Source organism: Panulirus ornatus, chromosome 27 (genome assembly GCF_036320965.1).
Source record: "Panulirus ornatus isolate Po-2019 chromosome 27, ASM3632096v1, whole genome shotgun sequence".
Lineage (NCBI taxonomy): Eukaryota > Metazoa > Arthropoda > Malacostraca > Decapoda > Palinuridae > Panulirus > Panulirus ornatus.
The window spans coordinates 7,948,247-7,966,439 of record NC_092250.1 but is presented as its reverse complement, the minus strand read 5'-3'; the positions used below and the strand labels follow the sequence as shown (position 1 = coordinate 7,966,439).

General features: G+C 39.7%; 1 protein-coding gene across 1 annotated transcript in view; it reads left to right on the top strand.

Moving 5' to 3' along the window:
* The window catches only part of LOC139757504 (phenoloxidase-activating factor 3-like), a 136,435-nt gene that overhangs the window by 90,305 nt on the left and 27,937 nt on the right, over nt 1-18,193 (top strand). The window contains exons 4-5 of the mRNA XM_071678016.1: nt 10,377-10,494; nt 12,560-12,659. Of these exons, the coding sequence (XP_071534117.1) occupies nt 10,377-10,494; nt 12,560-12,659 (218 nt within the window). The remainder of the gene's footprint in view (nt 1-10,376; nt 10,495-12,559; nt 12,660-18,193) is intronic.

Here is an 18,193-nt window from a genome sequence, read left to right as displayed (position 1 = left end):
TAGAGTTGTGCGCAGGAGGATGGATGTGCTGGAAATGAGATGTTTGAGGACAATGTGTGGTGTGAGGTGGTTTGATCGAGTGAGTAACGTAAGGGTAAGAGAGATGTGTGGAAATAGAAAGAGCGTGGTTGAGAGAGCAGAAGAGGGTGTTTTGAAGTGGTTTGGGCACATGGAGAGGATGAGTGAGGAAAGATTGACCAAGAGGATATATGTGTCGGAGGTGGAGGGAACAAGGAGAAGAGGGAGACCAAATTGGAGGTGGAAAGATGGAGTGAAAAAGATTTTGTGTGATCGGGGCCTGAACATGCAGGAGGGTGAAAGGAGGGCAAGGAATAGAGTGAATTGGAGCGATGTGGTATACCGTGGTTGACGTGCTGTCAGTGGATTGAAGCAGGGCATGTGAAGCGTCTGGGGTAAACCATGGAAAACTGTGTAGGTATGTATATTTGCGTGTGTGGACGTATGTATATACATGTGTATGGGGGGGGGGGGGGGTTGGACCATTTCTTTCGTCTGTTTCCTTGCGCTACCTCGCAAACGCGGGAGACAGCGACACTATAAAAAAAAAAAATATATATATATATATATATATATATATATTATATAATATATAATATTATTATATATATATATATTTATATATTATATATATATTATATATTATATATATATATATATATATATATATATATATTATATATATATATATATATATATAATATATATATTATATATATATATATATATATATATATATATATTATATATATATATATATTAATATATATATATATAATTATATATATATATATATATAATATATATATATATACTATATTATCATTATATCATTATATCAATACTACAATATTAAGGACCTCCAGAAGCTGACGCGGCAACCAATTACATACCTCAAGGAGATCCTGAAAGAGGTGTATGACTACAATGTCAAAAATCCACACAAGAACTGTGGGAGCTGAAGCCAGAATACCGCCATTACAAGAGTGACGAAATGGCAGTAGAAGATCCTGGGATGATTAACCTTAGCCTTAAACCTTATTTGGAAGGTTTTAAGGAACTTTTTATATCCTTTCCAAATACATTTTGTGAATTTTATTTGAACAGAATTTATTCTTAATGATTGACCTAAGCTTGCTAGGTTATTCGAAAGAAGTATTTTTGAATGTTTATTGATTTCTTGTGAATTTTAGGGAATGGAAGCAGTCATATTCAGATTATACATGAATATGTCATTATATCATTATATCCCTGGGGATAGGGGTGAAAGAATACTTCCCACGTATTCCTCGCGTGTCGTAGAAAGCGACTAGAGGGGACGGGAGCGGGGGGCCAGAAATCCTCCCCTCCTTGTATTAACTTTCTAAAATGGGAAACAGAAGAAGGAGTCACGCGGGGAGTGCTCATCCTCCTCGAAAAGGGTCAGAGTGGGGTGCCTAAATGTGTGTGGATGTAACCAAGATGTGAAAAAAGGAGAGATAGGTAGTATGTTTGAGGAAAGGAACCTGGATGTTTTGGCTCTGAGTGAAACGAAGCTCAAGGGTAAAGGGGAAGAGTGGTTTGGGAATGTCTGGGGAGTAAAGTCAGGGGTTAGTGAGAGGACAAGAGCAAGGGAAGGAGTAGCAATACTCCTGAAACAGGAGTTGTGGGAGTATGTGATAGAGTGTAAGAAAGTAAATTCTCGATTAATATGGGTAAAACTGAAAGTTGATGGAGAGAGGTGGGTGATTATTGGTGCATATGCACCTGGGCATGAGAAGAAAGATCAAGAGAGGCAAGTGTTTTGGGAGCAGCTGAATGAGTGTGTTAGTGGTTTTGATGCACGAGACCGGGTCATAGTGATGGGTGATTTGAATGCAAAGGTGAGTAATGTGGCAGTTGAGGGAATAATTGGTATACATGGGGTGTTCGGTGTTGCAAATGGAAATGGTGAAGAGCTTGTAGATTTATGTGCTGAAAAAGGACTGATGATTGGGAATACCTGGTTTAAAAAGCGAGATATACATAAGTATACTTATGTAAGTAGGAGAGATGGCCAGAGAGCGTTATTGGATTACGTGTTAATTGACAGGCGTGCGAAAGAGAGACTTTTGGATGTTAATGTGCTGAGAGGTGCAACTGGAGGGATGTCTGATCATTATCTTGTGGAGGCTAAGGTGAAGATTTGTATGGGTTTTCAGAAAAGAAGAGTGAATGTTGGGGTGAAGAGGGTGGTGAGAGTAAGTGAGCTTGAGAAGGAGACCTGTGTGAGGAAGTACCAGGAGAGACTGAGTACAGAATGGAAAAAGGTGAGAACAATGGAAGTAAGGGGAGTGCGGGAGGAATGGGATGTATTTAGGGAATCAGTGATGGATTGCGCAAAAGATGCTTGTGGCATGAGAAGAGTGGGAGGTGGGTTGATTAGAAAGGGTAGTGAGTGGTGGGATGAAGAAGTAAGAGTATTAGTGAAAGAGAAGAGAGAGGCATTTGGACGATTTTTGCAGGGAAAAAATGCAATTGAGTGGGAGATGTATAAAAGAAAGAGACAGGAGGTCAAGAGAAAGGTGCAAGAGGTGAAAAAAAGGGCAAATGAGAGTTGGGGTGAGAGAGTATCATTAAATTTTAGGGAGAATAAAAAGATGTTCTGGAAGGAGGTAAATAAAGTGCGTAAGACAAGGGAGCAAATGGGAACTTCAGTGAAGGGCGCAAATGGGGAGGTGATAACAAGTAGTGGTGATGTGAGAAGGAGATGGAGTGAGTATTTTGAAGGTTTGTTGAATGTGTTTGATGATAGAGTGGCAGATATAGGGTGTTTTGGTCGAGGTGGTGTGCAAAGTGAGAGGGTTAGGGAAAATGATTTGGTGAACAGAGAAGAGGTAGTGAAAGCTTTGCGGAAGATGAAAGCCGGCAAGGCAGCAGGTTTGGATGGTATTGCAGTGGAATTTATTAAAAAAGGGGGTGACTGTATTGTTGACTGGTTGGTAAGGTTATTCAATGTATGTATGACTCATGGTGAGGTGCCTGAGGATTGGCTGAATGCGTGCATAGTGCCATTGTACAAAGGCAAAGGGGATAAGAGTGAGTGCTCAAATTACAGAGGTATAAGTTTGTTGAGTATTCCTGGTAAATTATATGGGAGGGTATTGATTGAGAGGGTGAAGGCATGTACAGAGCATCAGATTGGGGAAGAGCAGTGTGGTTTCAGAAGTGGTAGAGGATGTGTGGATCAGGTGTTTGCTTTGAAGAATGTATGTGAGAAATACTTAGAAAAGCAAATGGATTTGTATGTAGCATTTATGGATCTGGAGAAGGCATATGATAGAGTTGATAGAGATGCTCTGTGGAAGGTATTAAGAATATATGGTGTGGGAGGAAAGTTGTTAGAAGCAGTGAAAAGTTTTTATCGAGGATGTAAGGCATGTGTACGTGTAGGAAGAGAGGAAAGTGATTGGTTCTCAGTGAATGTAGGTTTGCTTCAGGGGTGTGTGATGTCTCCATGGTTGTTTAATTTGTTTATGGATGGGGTTGTTAGGGAGGTAAATGCAAGAGTTTTGGAAAGAGGGGCAAGTATGAAGTCTGTTGGGGATGAGAGAGCTTGGGAAGTGAGTCAGTTGTTGTTCGCTGATGATACAGCGCTGGTGGCTGATTCATGTGAGAAACTGCAGAAGCTGGTGACTGAGTTTGGAAAAGTGTGTGGAAGAAGAAAGTTAAGAGTAAATGTGAATAAGAGCAAGGTTATTAGGTACAGTAGGGTTGAGGGTCAAGTCAATTGGGAGGTGAGTTTGAATGGAGAAAAACTGGAGGAATTGAAGTGTTTTAGATATCTGGGAGTGGATCTGGCAGCGGATGGAACCATGGAAGCGGAAGTGGATCATAGGGTGAGGGAGGGGGCGAAAATCCTGGGGGCCTTGAAGAATGTTTGGAAGTCGAGAACATTATCTCGGAAAGCAAAAATGGGTATGTTTGAAGGAAAAGTGGTTCCAACAATGTTGTATGGTTGCGAGGCGTGGGCTATGGATAGAGTTGTGCGCAGGAGGATGGATGTGCTGGAAATGAGATGTTTGAGGACAATGTGTGGTGTGAAGTGGTTTGATCGAGTGAGTAACGTAAGGGTAAGAGAGATGTGTGGAAATAGAAAGAGCGTGGTTGAGAGAGCAGAAGAGGGTGTTTTGAAGTGGTTTGGGCACATGGAGAGGATGAATGAGGAAAGATTGACCAAGAGGATATATGTGTCGGAGGTGGAGGGAACAAGGAGAAGAGGGAGACCAAATTGGAGGTGGAAAGATGGAGTGAAAAAGATTTTGTGTGATCGGGGCCTGAACATGCAGGAGGGTGAAAGGAGGGCAAGGAATAGAGTGAATTGGAGCGATGTGGTATACCGTGGTTGACGTGCTGTCAGTGGATTGAAGCAGGGCATGTGAAGCGTCTGGGGTAAACCATGGAAAACTGTGTAGGTATGTATATTTGCGTGTGTGGACGTATGTATATACATGTGTATGGGGGGGGGGGGGGGGGGGGTTGGACCATTTCTTTCGTCTGTTTCCTTGCGCTACCTCGCAAACGCGGGAGACAGCGACAAAGTATAATAATAATAATAAAATATATATATATATATATATATATATATATATATATATATATATATATATATATATATATATATATATATGTATATATATATATATATATATATATATAAATATATATATATATATATATATATATATATATATATATATATATATATATATATATATATATATATATATATATATATATATATATATATATATATATATATATATATATATATATATATATATATATGCTCTTATGCTTCAAGGAGGAAAATATAACACGATAAGTTCCCAATTGCAGTTTCGTGTAATAATCACATAATATGGGAAGATACACGAAAGAATTATAACAGTCAATTGATATACAACGGATAGACCTGGCTAGGACGCCATTTGATAAGCAAATGTTTGTCCATGACAGACAATGAGCATATCATAAACCTCTTATATGGACAAGAAGGTGAATAGTTTACAATTTTTACTAACAATAAAGTTATCCTATTTGTATAGACCTGCACTAATATTAAGGTTATTATTTTTTGTGTATTTAATAATAGATGATTCAATGATATTTCTCGTGGTACTTTAGTTAGTGTTAATAACTGAGATGGCTTTACTCCAGTCAATACAACGATCATATTTTTTTAACGATATTAAACAAGGCATTTGATACTTGTCCTTTTCTTATACTATATTTATGTTGCTTACGTCTAAGAGAAAGATCCTTACCAGTCTGCCCAACATAAAACTTATCAAAATTTCTACATGGCACTTTATAGATGCATCCAGTAGCATTTCCTGCTGAATTCTTGATTAAGATATTCTTTATAGAATTATTGTTGTTGAAGGCAACATTTACATTAAAGGATTTAAGCAACATGGGAAGTAAAGTAAAATTATCAAAAGGGAAAACTAAAAGATTCTTGGTGTCAAAGGGAGGTTTGTGCTCAACTCTATGAAATGATTTCTTTGCTAACTTAAGGGATCTATCAATGAAAGATCTAGAGTGCTTTAACTTAGATCCAATAGAATATATATTCTGAAACTCATCACAAGTATATATTTTGGAAAGGATCATAATTTTTTGCGTGATCATGTATATTCTTATGAGTCCACGGGGAAAATAAAACACGATAAGTTCCCAAGTGCACTTTCGTGTAATGATGACATCATGAGGGGAGATACAAGAAAGAAATATAACAGTCAGCTGATATACAACGAAGGGACGTAGGTAGGACGCCATTTGGTGAACAAGTGATTGTCCAAGACAGACAACGAGCGTATCATAAACTTATTATGGGGAGAAGATGAATTGTCTACAAATTTTATCAACAATAAAGTTATCCAATTATTTATAAACTTTCACTAATATTAAGGTTATAAGTCTTTGTGTATTTGATAATAGAAAATTAAATATTTCTCGTGGTACTGAGATTGGATTACTCCAATCATTACAATGATTGTAGTTTTTAACGTGATTAAATAAGGCATTTGATAGTATAAGAACAGGACAAGAGTGAAAATCCACATTCGTTCACACACTGAGTCTCTAGCTGTTATGTGTAATGCTCCGAAACTACAGCTCCCTTTCCACATCCAGGCCCGACAGATCTTTCCATGGTTTACCTCACGCACTTCACATGCTCTGGTTCAATCCATTGACAGCACGTCGACCCCGGTTTACCACATCGTTTCAATTCACTCTATTCCTTGCACGCCTTTCTCCCTCATTTATGTTCAGGCCCCGATCGCTCAAAATCTTTTTCACTCCATCCTTCCACTTCCAATTTGGTCTCCTGTTTCTCTTTGTTCCCTCCACATCTGACACATATATTCTCTTTATCAATATTTCCTTACTCATTTTCTCCAAACCATGTCCAAACCACTTCAACACACCCCCATACTTCTCTCTCAACAATACTCCTCTTATTACCACATATCACTCGTACCCTTTCATTATTTACTCGATCAGCCCAACTCACACCACGTTTTCAACACATCCACCCTCATACGGACAACCCTGTCTATAGCCCATGCCTTGCCACCATATAACATTGTTGGAACCATTATTACTTCAAACATACCCATTTTTGCTCTCCGAGATAACGTTCATGCTTTCCACACATTCTTCATCACCAGAACTTTTGCCCCTTCCCCCACCCTGTGACTCACTTCTTCCATGGTTCCATCCGTTGCTACGTCCACTCCCAGATATCTAAAACACTTCACTTCCTCCAGTTTTTTTCTATTCAGATTTACCAACCAATTAACTTGTCCCTGAGTCATACTGAACCTAATAACCTTGCTCCTCTTCACATTTACTCTCAACTTTCTTCTTTCGCACAATTTACAAAACTCAGTCACAAACCTCTGCAGTTTTTCAACCGAATCATCCACAAGCGCTCTATGATCAGCGAACAACAACTGACTCACTTCCCAAGCCCTCTCATCCAGAGCAAGTCGACTGCATACTTGATCCTCTCTCCAAAACTCTTGCATTTACCGCCCTAACCACCCCATCCATAAAGAAATATAAAGAATCATGGAGACATCACGCAACCCTGCCGCAAACCGACATTCACCTGGAGCCAATCACTTTCCTCCCTTCTTACTCGTACACATGTCTTACATCCTTAGTAAAAACTTTTCACTTCTTTCAGCAACTTACCTCCCCTTCCATATATTCTTAAAACCCTCCACAAAGCATCTCTATGAACCCTATCATATGCCATCTCCAGATCCATAAACGCTACATACAAATCCATCGGTTTTTATAAGTATTTGTCATATACATTCTTTAAAGCAAACACCTGATCCACACATATTTTACCACTTCTGAAACCTCACTGCTCTTCCCCAGCCTGATGCTCTGTACTTGCCTTCACCCTCTCAATCAATACCCTCCCATATGATTTCTCAGGAATACTCAACAAACTTATAACTCTGTAATTTGAACACTCACCTTTATCCCCTTTGTCTTTATACAATGGCACTATGCATGCATTACGCCAATCCACAGGCACTTCACTATGATCCATACATACAGTGAATATCCCTACCAACCAATGAACAACACAGTCATCAGCTCTTTTAATAGATTCCATTAAAATATACTACCTCTGACCTGTTTACCAAGCCAATTTCCCTGACTCTGTCACTTCGCACAACATCCCAACCAAAACACCCTATATCTGCCACTCTTTCATCCAAAACATTTACCAAACCTTTAAGATACTCACTCCACATCCTTCTCACTTCATCACTACTTGTTATTACCTCCCTATTTGCCCCTTTCACCGATGTTCTCATTTGTTCTCTTGTCTTACGGAAGTCATCTGCCAAGTTCCAAAGCGTCTTTTGACGCTCCCTAACATTTTATAATAATCTGTCATCCCAACTCTCATTTGCCCTCTTTTTCACCTCCTGCACCTTTATCTTGAACTCCTGCCGCTTTTTTTTAATACATCTCGCAGTCATTTGCACTACTTCCCTGCATAAATCGTCGAAACGCTTCTCTCTTCTCTTTCACTGATAATCATACTTCTTCATCCCACCACTCACTACCCTTTCTAATCTGCCCACCTCCAACCCTTCTCATGCCGCATGGATCTTTTGCGCAAGTCATCACTGCTTCCCTAAGTGCATCCCATTCCTCCCTCACTCCCCTTACGTCATTTGCTCTCACCTTTTGCCATTCTACACTAAATCTTTTCTGGTACTTCCTCACACAAGTCTCTTTTCTAAGCTCACTTACTCTCACCACTTTGCTCTCCCCAACATTCTCTCTTCTCTTCTGAAAACCTCTAAAAATCTTCACCTACGTCTCCACAAGACAGTGTAAATATGCACTATAACCACCCATCTTTCGCCATCCACTTTAAGATTTTCCCGCATTAAGCTAGCATTTACTTCCTTACCCTCTACCATGCACTCTCATAACTCCTGCTTCAGGAGCAATGTAACTCTTTCTTAGCTCTTATCCTCTCACCGACCCCTGACTTTACTTCTAAGACATCTCCAAACAAATCTTCCCTTTGACCCCTGTGCTTTGTTTCATTCAAAACCACGACATCCAGGTTTAATCTTTGGGACATGCTACCTATCTCTCCTCTCTTTTTGTCTTGGTTATATTCACACACATCTGGACACCCCATCCTCAGCCTTCAAGGAGGATAAGCATTTCCTTTCTGGCTCCATCGTCTCTTCTGTTCCCTCTTTCCTTATTTGCTTCTTCAGGAGTCCCTTTTCTCTTTCTGATGCTAGGATGGGTGTCAGTGGAGAGCCCTTTGCCACTCCACTAGTTTAATTGTAAAGATCAGGATTCAACCAAGGTATATTGTCTTTAGCTGCTAATCTCAATAACCTATAAAGATGTTGTTTGATCATAACAGTTTTAGGTGCCATCAGAAAATAGCTGTTTACCTAGCTTATAATTAGTCTATTCCTAGGGAAGCTTTACAAAATCCCTCAAGGCAGCAAAACCAATGCAGTGGAGCGGTGAGATGAAAAATGCTAGTTGTCTAAGAAAGTAGCTCATAAGAAACTCAGAAAATCCGATAACCAACACAATGGAGGAAGGTACGTAAATTTGTTTCCGAAAAAGTAAAAGTTTTACGATAAAGTAAACGTCAATATGAAGCGTATATTACTGGAATATCGAAAGAAACCCTAAGGAGTTTTACAGTTATGTTAGAAGCAAGAGAGTAATTATCCAGTCACTTGGTCTATTGATCATGGGAAACGGTGACTTGTTCGAAGAAAAGGAAGCCATGACAAAATTACTTAATCACTCTCTGCAACTGTATATACGATCGAAGACACAACCCATGTTCCAGATCAAGTTTCATTGATAAGAGAGAGAAACGTTCTTCAACAAGTTAACATAAAGCTAAAGGAATGCTTTCAGGAATGAACTAAATGAAAGTAAATAAAATGGCAGGCCCTGATCAATTTCATCTAGAGCAATGGAGGCGAAAAATGAAATGTTTAGCCTTTGATCGCCCTTTCCATTAAGTCACTCTCTATAGGGAAAGTTCCAGATGAATGGATGTTTGTCAAAGCAACACCGTCGTTAAAGAAAAGTTATTAGTCACGGCCCATAAATCATCTTATTGAATTAACGTGTGAGTTCGGCAACTTATGAACACCATCATGCGATATAGAGCTGCAAACCACTTAGAGGACCACCGCTAAAATAATGACTCATCGTGATTTTCGACTAAATCGCTCGTGTGATAAATCTGCTTGATTTCTTTTATGATTTAATCAACATATGGCGAATGTAAAGCTGTTGATGTTATCTGTCTCGACTTTCAAAAAGCTTTCGAGAAGGTTTTGCATTAACGATCGTTAACAAAATTTGAGTCACACGGCACTGATGGAATTTTACTTCAGTGGGTCCTGGCGTGGCAGTGTCTGGGATAAGTGAGGTGGGCTTGGGATGAGTGAAATGGGCATGAAGGGGCAGTCCCTGGGATGAACGGGATAGACCTGGAGAGGCAATCCATTGGATGGGCGAGATGGCCTTGGAGAGGGAGTTCTGGGATGAGTGGAGTGGGCTTGTACCAGAAGTCCCTGGGATAAGCTGGTCGGGCTTAGCAGGGCAGGCCTGGAGGGGCAGTCCCTAGGATGACTTTTAGATTTGACGAAAGCTCCATTTCGTTAACAGATAAATGTAGAGTATGGATATGGTAAAATTTTAAATAATGACTGGAGCTCGGGCAAATACACATAATTAGGCCAGAGATATATTATATGACTAATGTTATCTGTTGGTGTGAAGAATATATTGATTTCGTGCAGAATCCGAGGGTGGTGCTGCCTTTGAAGTGTGGGGTATCGGATCTGGAAGACCGGATCGTTAATGGAAGCAATGCAGGCCTGCTGGACTGGCCGTGGATGGCTCTACTGAGAGGAAGAGGTAAGAAGTCTTACTCTATATTTCAATGTTTGTCAGACTCCTGTTGATGTCTTATGCTGTACAAGAAGTTTCTGTTCTCGATCACCAAACTTGTCAGATGCCACTGGTATGCTGTTCACCTCCCGTTCTCGGTAGCCCGGGATCGATTTTCCATTCTTCCATCTCCAATTTGATCTCCCTGCACTCCTTGTTCCCTCAACGTCTGACACATATATCCTCTTTATCAACCTCTCCTCACTCATCCTCTTCATATATCCAAACCATTTCAGCATATCCTCTTCTGCTCTCTCAACCACACTTCTTTTGTTTCCATACATATCTCTTACCCTTTCAATGCTTACTCTATCAAACCACCTTACAACCACACATTATCCCAAACATTCCACTTCCAACACGTCCTCCCTATCTATAGCTCATGCTTCGAAATTTTATAATATAATTGAAACTACTTTTCCTTCAAAGCTACCTAGTTTTGCTCTCCGAGATAACTTTCTTGCCACACATTTTTCAACGCTTCCAGAACCTTCGCCTCCTACCCACCTTATGACTCTCTTCCGCTTCCATGGCTGCATTCGCTGCCAAGTCCACTCCCAGATATTTAAAACACTTCATTTCCTCCAGTTTTTCTCCTTTCAGGCTTGCATCCCTACCAACTTGTCCCTCAACTATGCTGAATGTAATAACCTTGCTCCTATTCACATTTACTCAACCTTCTCCTTTCACAAACTTTTCCAAACTCGGTCATCAACTTCTCCAGTTTCTCACTCAAATCAGCCAACAGTGCTATATCATCGGCGAACAACAACTGACTCACTTCCCAAGCCTTCACATCCCCAACAGTCTGCACATTTGCCCCTATCTCCAAAACTCTTGGATTTACCTCCTTAACCACCCATCCATCAACAAGTCAAATAACCATCGGGACATCACACATCCCTGTCGCAGACATGCCTTCATCTTCTCAATCAATACCCTTCCATACAATTTTCCAGGAATACTCAACAAACTTATGCTTCTGTAGTCTGAACACTCACCTCTATTCCCTTTGCCTTTTTACAATAGCACTACACATGCATTCCATCATACATAAATACACTGAATATCCTAACCAACCACTCAACAAGACACTCACCCCCTTTCTTAATAAATTCAACCGCAATACCATCCCAACCCGCCGCCTTGTCGGATTTCATCTTGCTCAAGGCTTTCGCCACCTCTTCTCTCTTCACCAAACCACTCTCCCTGACTCTCTCACTTTGTACACCACCCCGACCAAAACACATTTCATATTTCACTCTATCATCAAACACATTCAACAGTCTTTCAAAATACTTACCCCAATTCCTCCTCGCTTCATCCCTACCTGCTATTATTTCCCCACTTGCCCCATTTACCGATGTTCCCATTTTTTTCTTTTATCTAACGCACGTTATTTACCTCCTTCCAAAACATCTATTTATTCCCCTTAAGTTCAATGATACTGTCTCACCCCAACTCTCATTTGCGCTCTTTTTCAGCCCTTGCACCTTCCTGTTGACCCCGTGCCGCCTCCTCTTATACACCTCCCAGTCATTTTCAGTCCTTCCTTACAAGTATAGTCAAAACGCATTTCTGTTCTCTTTCAATAACGACTCTACTTCACCCCACCACTCACTACCCTTTCTAATCTGCCTACCTTCCACTTCTCTCATACCATATACATCCCTTGCACACTGCTTCCCCAAATGATCCCATTCCTCACTCACTTCCCTCACTTCAGAGAGAGAGAGAGAGAGAGAGAGAGAGAGAGAGAGAGAGAGAGAGAGAGAGAGAGAGAGAGAGAGAGAGAGAGAGAGAGAGAGAGAGAGAGAGAGAGAGAGAGAGAGAGAGAGAGAGAGAGAGAGTATAGTATCCTGCTGTAAACTAGTAATTCCTACTTGAATATTTGTTTGCAGGTGAGTTGTGGTATTCTATTTCTTATGATGGGTGTCTTATATAGATCATTATTAATTAATTTCATCCCGTCTGTATATAAAACCGAACAAAGCAGAACATCATCTGCTATCTCTCCACTCAATGTCCACAGGAAGTCGTGGAAGCAACTGGATATGCGGCGGCGTGCTGATCTCTGAGCGATACGTCCTTACCGCTGCCCACTGCGTTCACTCCAGTTCTGGCAGAACTTTGTAAGTCATAAACTATAAATTATTTAATTATTTGAAGTTGATATAATGTCACCAAAACTTTTCCAGCTACAATACACTCAGTACTTCAGAGAAGTGTTAGATAGCGTATATCTGATCCGATAGGTAATGACTGGAATATCTGTGCCTTTTCTTTAAAGATGTCCAATATAGTTAATCTGGAGCATTATACTAATACGAATCTAAAGATTTGAAGTAACGAAATATATCACTTCAATTTGCATGACTTGTTTGTACACACACACACACACACACACACACACACACACACACACACACACACACACACACACATACACACTCGCACACACAAACATACATACACACAGCACAATGAATACCATACTGAGCAGGTGTTCAGTTATTCATATACTAGTATTGCCTCATGTTAGTCTGCAGTGAGAATGGTTTCTTACTCCAAACAACAGTTCATAAGAAGACAGAGTGGTGCAGGTGATTGAAATAAAACCATGATATCCAAAAAAAAAAATAATGTGGATGGATTATCAATAAGATGCCTCTTGCGATGAAACGTAAACAAACGCTTGTAGGTGGATAGGAGGATGTGGTTTCGGTGCATTACACATGACAATTAGAGCCTTATTATGAATGAATGTGGCTTTTTTGTTTGTTTTCCTGGCGCTACCTTCCTGAAGTAAGGCGAAGTGATGCTGTTTCCTGTGCTGCGAAGTAGCGCCAGGAATGGTCAAAGGCAAGCAAGTATGAATATGCACATGGGTATATATGAATATGTCTGTGTATTTGTATGTATATGTTAATGCGTACATGAAAATATATGTATGTGTGCGTGTATGGGCGTTTATGAATATATGTGTATATGAGTAGATGCCTCGCTGACTCGGGAAAAGGCGATCATATATATATATATATATATATATATATATATATATATATATATATATATATATATATATATATATATATATATATATATATATATATATATATATATATATATATATATATATATGTATTTTTTTTTTTTTTTTTTTTTTTTTTTGCTTTGTCGCTGTCTCCCGCGTTTGCGAGGTAGCGCAAGGAAACAGACGAAAGAAATGGCCCAACCCAACCCCATACACATGTATATACATACGTCCACACACGCAAAATATACATACCTACACAGCTTTCCATGGTTTACCGCAGACGCTTCACATGCCCCGATTCAATCCATTGATATCACGTCAACCCCGGTATACCACACCGCTCCAATTCACTCTATTCCTTGCCCTCCTTTCACCCTCCTGCATGTTCAGGCCCCGATCACACAAAATCTTTTTCACTCCATCTTTCCACCTCCAGTTTGGTCTCCCACTAGGAAAACACAACAAAGGCCCCATTCGTTCACACTCAGTCTAGCTGTCATATAATAATGCACCGAAACCACAGCTCCCTTTCCACATCCAGGCCCCACAGAACTTTCCATGGTTTACCCAAGAGGCTTCACATGCCCTGGTTCAATCCATTGACAGTATGTCGACCTCGGTATACCACATCGTCCTAATTCACTCTATTCCTTGCACGCCTTTCGCCCTCCTGCATGTTCAGGCCCTGATCACTCAAAATCCTTTTCACTCCATCTTTCCACCTCTATCTTGGTCTCCCACTTCTCCTTGTTCCGTCCACCTCTGACACATATATCCTTTTTGGTCAATCTTTCCTCACTCATTCTCTCCATGTGACCAAACCATTTCAAAACAACCTTTGTTGTCTTTTCCTAGCGCTACCCTGCACACATGAGGGGGGAGGGGGTTGTTATTTCATGTGTTGCGAGGTGGCGATGGGAATAAATAAAGGCAGACAGTATGAATTATGTACATGTGAATATATGTATATGTCTGTGTGTGTATATATATGTGTACATTTAGATGTATATGTGTATGTGGGTGGGTTGGGCCATTTCTTTTGTCTGTTTCCTTGCGCTACCTCGCTAACGCGGGAGACAGAGACAAAGCAAAATAAATAAATAAATGAATAAATAGATAAATAAATAAATAAATAAATATATATATATATATATATATATATATATATATATATATATATATATATATATATATATATATATATATATATATATATATATATCGGAAAGCAAAATGTGTATGTTTGAAAGAATAGTGGTTCCAACAATGTTATATGGTTGCGAGGTATGGGCTATAGATAGAGTTGTGCGTATGAGGGTGGATGTCTTGGAAATTAGATGCTTAAGGATAAAATTTAGGTTGAGTTGCTTTGATTGAGTTAGTAATGAAAGGCTATGAGAGATGTGTAGTAATAAAAAAGAGTGTGGTTGAGAGAGCAGAAGGGGGTGTTTTGAAATGGTTCGGTCACATGGAGAGAATGAGTAAGGAAGATTGACAAAGTAGATATATGTGTTAGAGGTGGAGGAAACGAGGAGAAGTGGGAGACCAAATTTGAGGTGGAAAGATGGAGTGTAAAAGATTTTGAGCGATCGAGGCCTGAAGATGCAGGAGGGTGCTAGGCGTGCAAGGAATAGAGTGAATTGGAACGATGTGGTATACCGGGGTCGACATGCTGTCAATGGATTGAACCAGGGTATGTAAAGCGTCTGGGGTAAACCATGGAAAGTTTTGTGGGGCCTGGATATATATATATATATATATATATATATATATATATATATATATATATATATATATATATATATATATATATATATATATATATATATATATATATCCTTGGGGATAGGGGAGAAAGAATACTTCCCACGTATTCCCTGCGTGTCGTAGGAGGCGACTAAAAGGGAAGGGAGCGGGGGGCTGGAAATCCTCCCCTCTCATTTTTATTTTTAATTTTCCAAAAGAAGGAACAGAGAAGGGGGCCAGATGGGAATCCCTCAAAGGCCCAGTCCTCTGTTCTTAACGCTACCTCGCTATTGCGGGAAATGGCGAAATGTTATGAAAGAAAGAATATGTATATATATATATATATATATATATATATATATATATATATATATATATATATATATATATATATATATATATATATTTTTTTTTATTTATTTATTATACTTTGTCGCTGTCTCCCGCGTTTGCGAGGTAGCGCAAGGAAACAGACGAAAGAAATGGCCCAACCCCCCCCCCATACACATGTATATACATACGTCCACAAACGCAAATATACATACCTACACAGCTTTCCATGGTTTACCCCAGACGCTTCACATGCCTTGATTCAATCCACTGACAGCACGTCAACCCCGGTATACCACATCGCTCCAATTCACTCTATTCCTTGCCCTCCTTTCACCCTCCTGCATGTTCAGGCCCCGATCACACAAAATCTTTTTCACTCCATCTTTCCACCTCCAATTTGGTCTCCCTCTTCTCCTCGTTCCCTCCACCTCCGACACATATATCCTCTTGGTCAATCTTTCCTCACTCATTCTCTCCATGTGCCCAAACCACTTCAAAACACCCTCTTCTGCTCTCTCAACCACGCTCTTTCTATTTCCACACATCTCTCTTACCCTTACGTTACTCACTCGATCAAACCACCTCACACCACACATTGTCCTCAAACATCTCATTTCCAGCACATCCATCCTCCTGCGCACAACTCTATCCATAGCCCAGGCCTCGCAACCATACAACATTGTTGGAACCACTATTCCTTCAAACATACCCATTTTTGCTTTCCGAGATAATGTTCTCGACTTCCACACATTCTTCAAGGCTCCCAGAATTTTCGCCCCCTCCCCCACCCTATGATCCACTTCCGCTTCCATGGTTCCATCCGCTGCCAGATCCACTCCCAGATATCTAAAACACTTCACTTCCTCCAGTTTTTCTCCATTCAAACTCACCTCCCAATTGCCTTGACCCTCAACCCTACTGTACCTAATAACCTTGCTCTTATTCACATTTACTCTTAACTTTCTTCTTCCACACACTTTACCAAACTCAGTCACCAGCTTCTGCAGTTTCTCACATGAATCAGCCACCAGCGCTGTATCATCAGCGAACAACAACTGACTCACTTCCCAAGCTCTTTAATCCCCAACAGACTTCATACTTGCCCCTCTTTCCAAAACTCTTGCATTTACCTCCCTAACAACCCCATCCATACACAAATTAAACAACCATGGAGACATCACACACCCCTGCCGCAAACCTACATTCACTGAGAACCAATCACTTTCCTCTCTTCCTACACGTACACATGCCTTACATCCTCGATAAAAACTTTTCACTGCTTCTAACAACTTTCCTCCCACACCATATATTCTTAATACCTTCCACAGAGCATCTCTATCAACTCTATCATATGCCTTCTCTAGATCCATAAATGCTACATACAAATCCATTTGCTTTTCTAAGTATTTCTCACATACATTCTTCAAAGCAAACACCTGATCCACACATCCTCTACCACTTCTGAAACCACACTGCTCTTCCCCAATCTGATGCTCTGTACATGCCTTCACCCTCTCAATCAATACCCTCCCATATAATTTACCAGGAATACTCAACAAACTTATACCTCTGTAATTTGAGCACTCACTCTTATCCCCTTTGCCTTTGTACAATGGCACTATGCACGCATTCCGCCAATCCTCAGGCACCTCACCATGAGTCATACATACATTAAATAACCTTACCAACCAGTCAACAATACAGTCAACCCCTTTTTTAATAAATTCCACTGCAATACCATCCAAACCTGCTGCCTTGCCGGCTTTCATCTTCCGCAAAACTTTCACTACCTCTTCTCTGTTTACCAAATCATTTTCCCTAACCCTCTCACTCTGCACACCACCTCGACCAAAACACCCTATATCTGCCACTCTATCATCAAACACATTCAACAAACCTTCAAAATACTCACTCCATCTCCTTCTCACATCACCACTACTTGTTATCACCTCCCCATTTGCGCCCTTCACTGAAGTTCCCATTTGCTCCCTTGTCTTACGCACTTTATTTACCTCCTTCCAGAACATCTTTTTATTCTCCCTAAAATTTAATGATACTCTCTCACCCCAACTCTCATTTGCCCTTTTTTTCACCTCTTGCATATATATATATATATATATATATATATATATATATATATATATATATATATATATATATATATATATATATATATATATATATATATATATATATATATATATGTATATATATATATATATATGTATATATATATATATATATATATATATATATATATATATATATATATATATATATATATATATATATGTATACATATCTGTATATGTATATATATGTATATGTTGAAATGTATAGGTATGTATATGTGCGTGTGTGGACGTGTATGTACATGGGTATGTGGGTGGTTTGTTCCATTTTTTCGTCTGTTACCTTGCGCTACCTCGCTAACGCGGGGCACAGCGACGAAGTATAATATAGAAAAAAAAATCGCTGTGTCCCGTGTTAGTGAAGTAGCGCAAGGTATAGCGGAAGGATAGGGGAGAAAGAATACTTCCAGCGCATTCC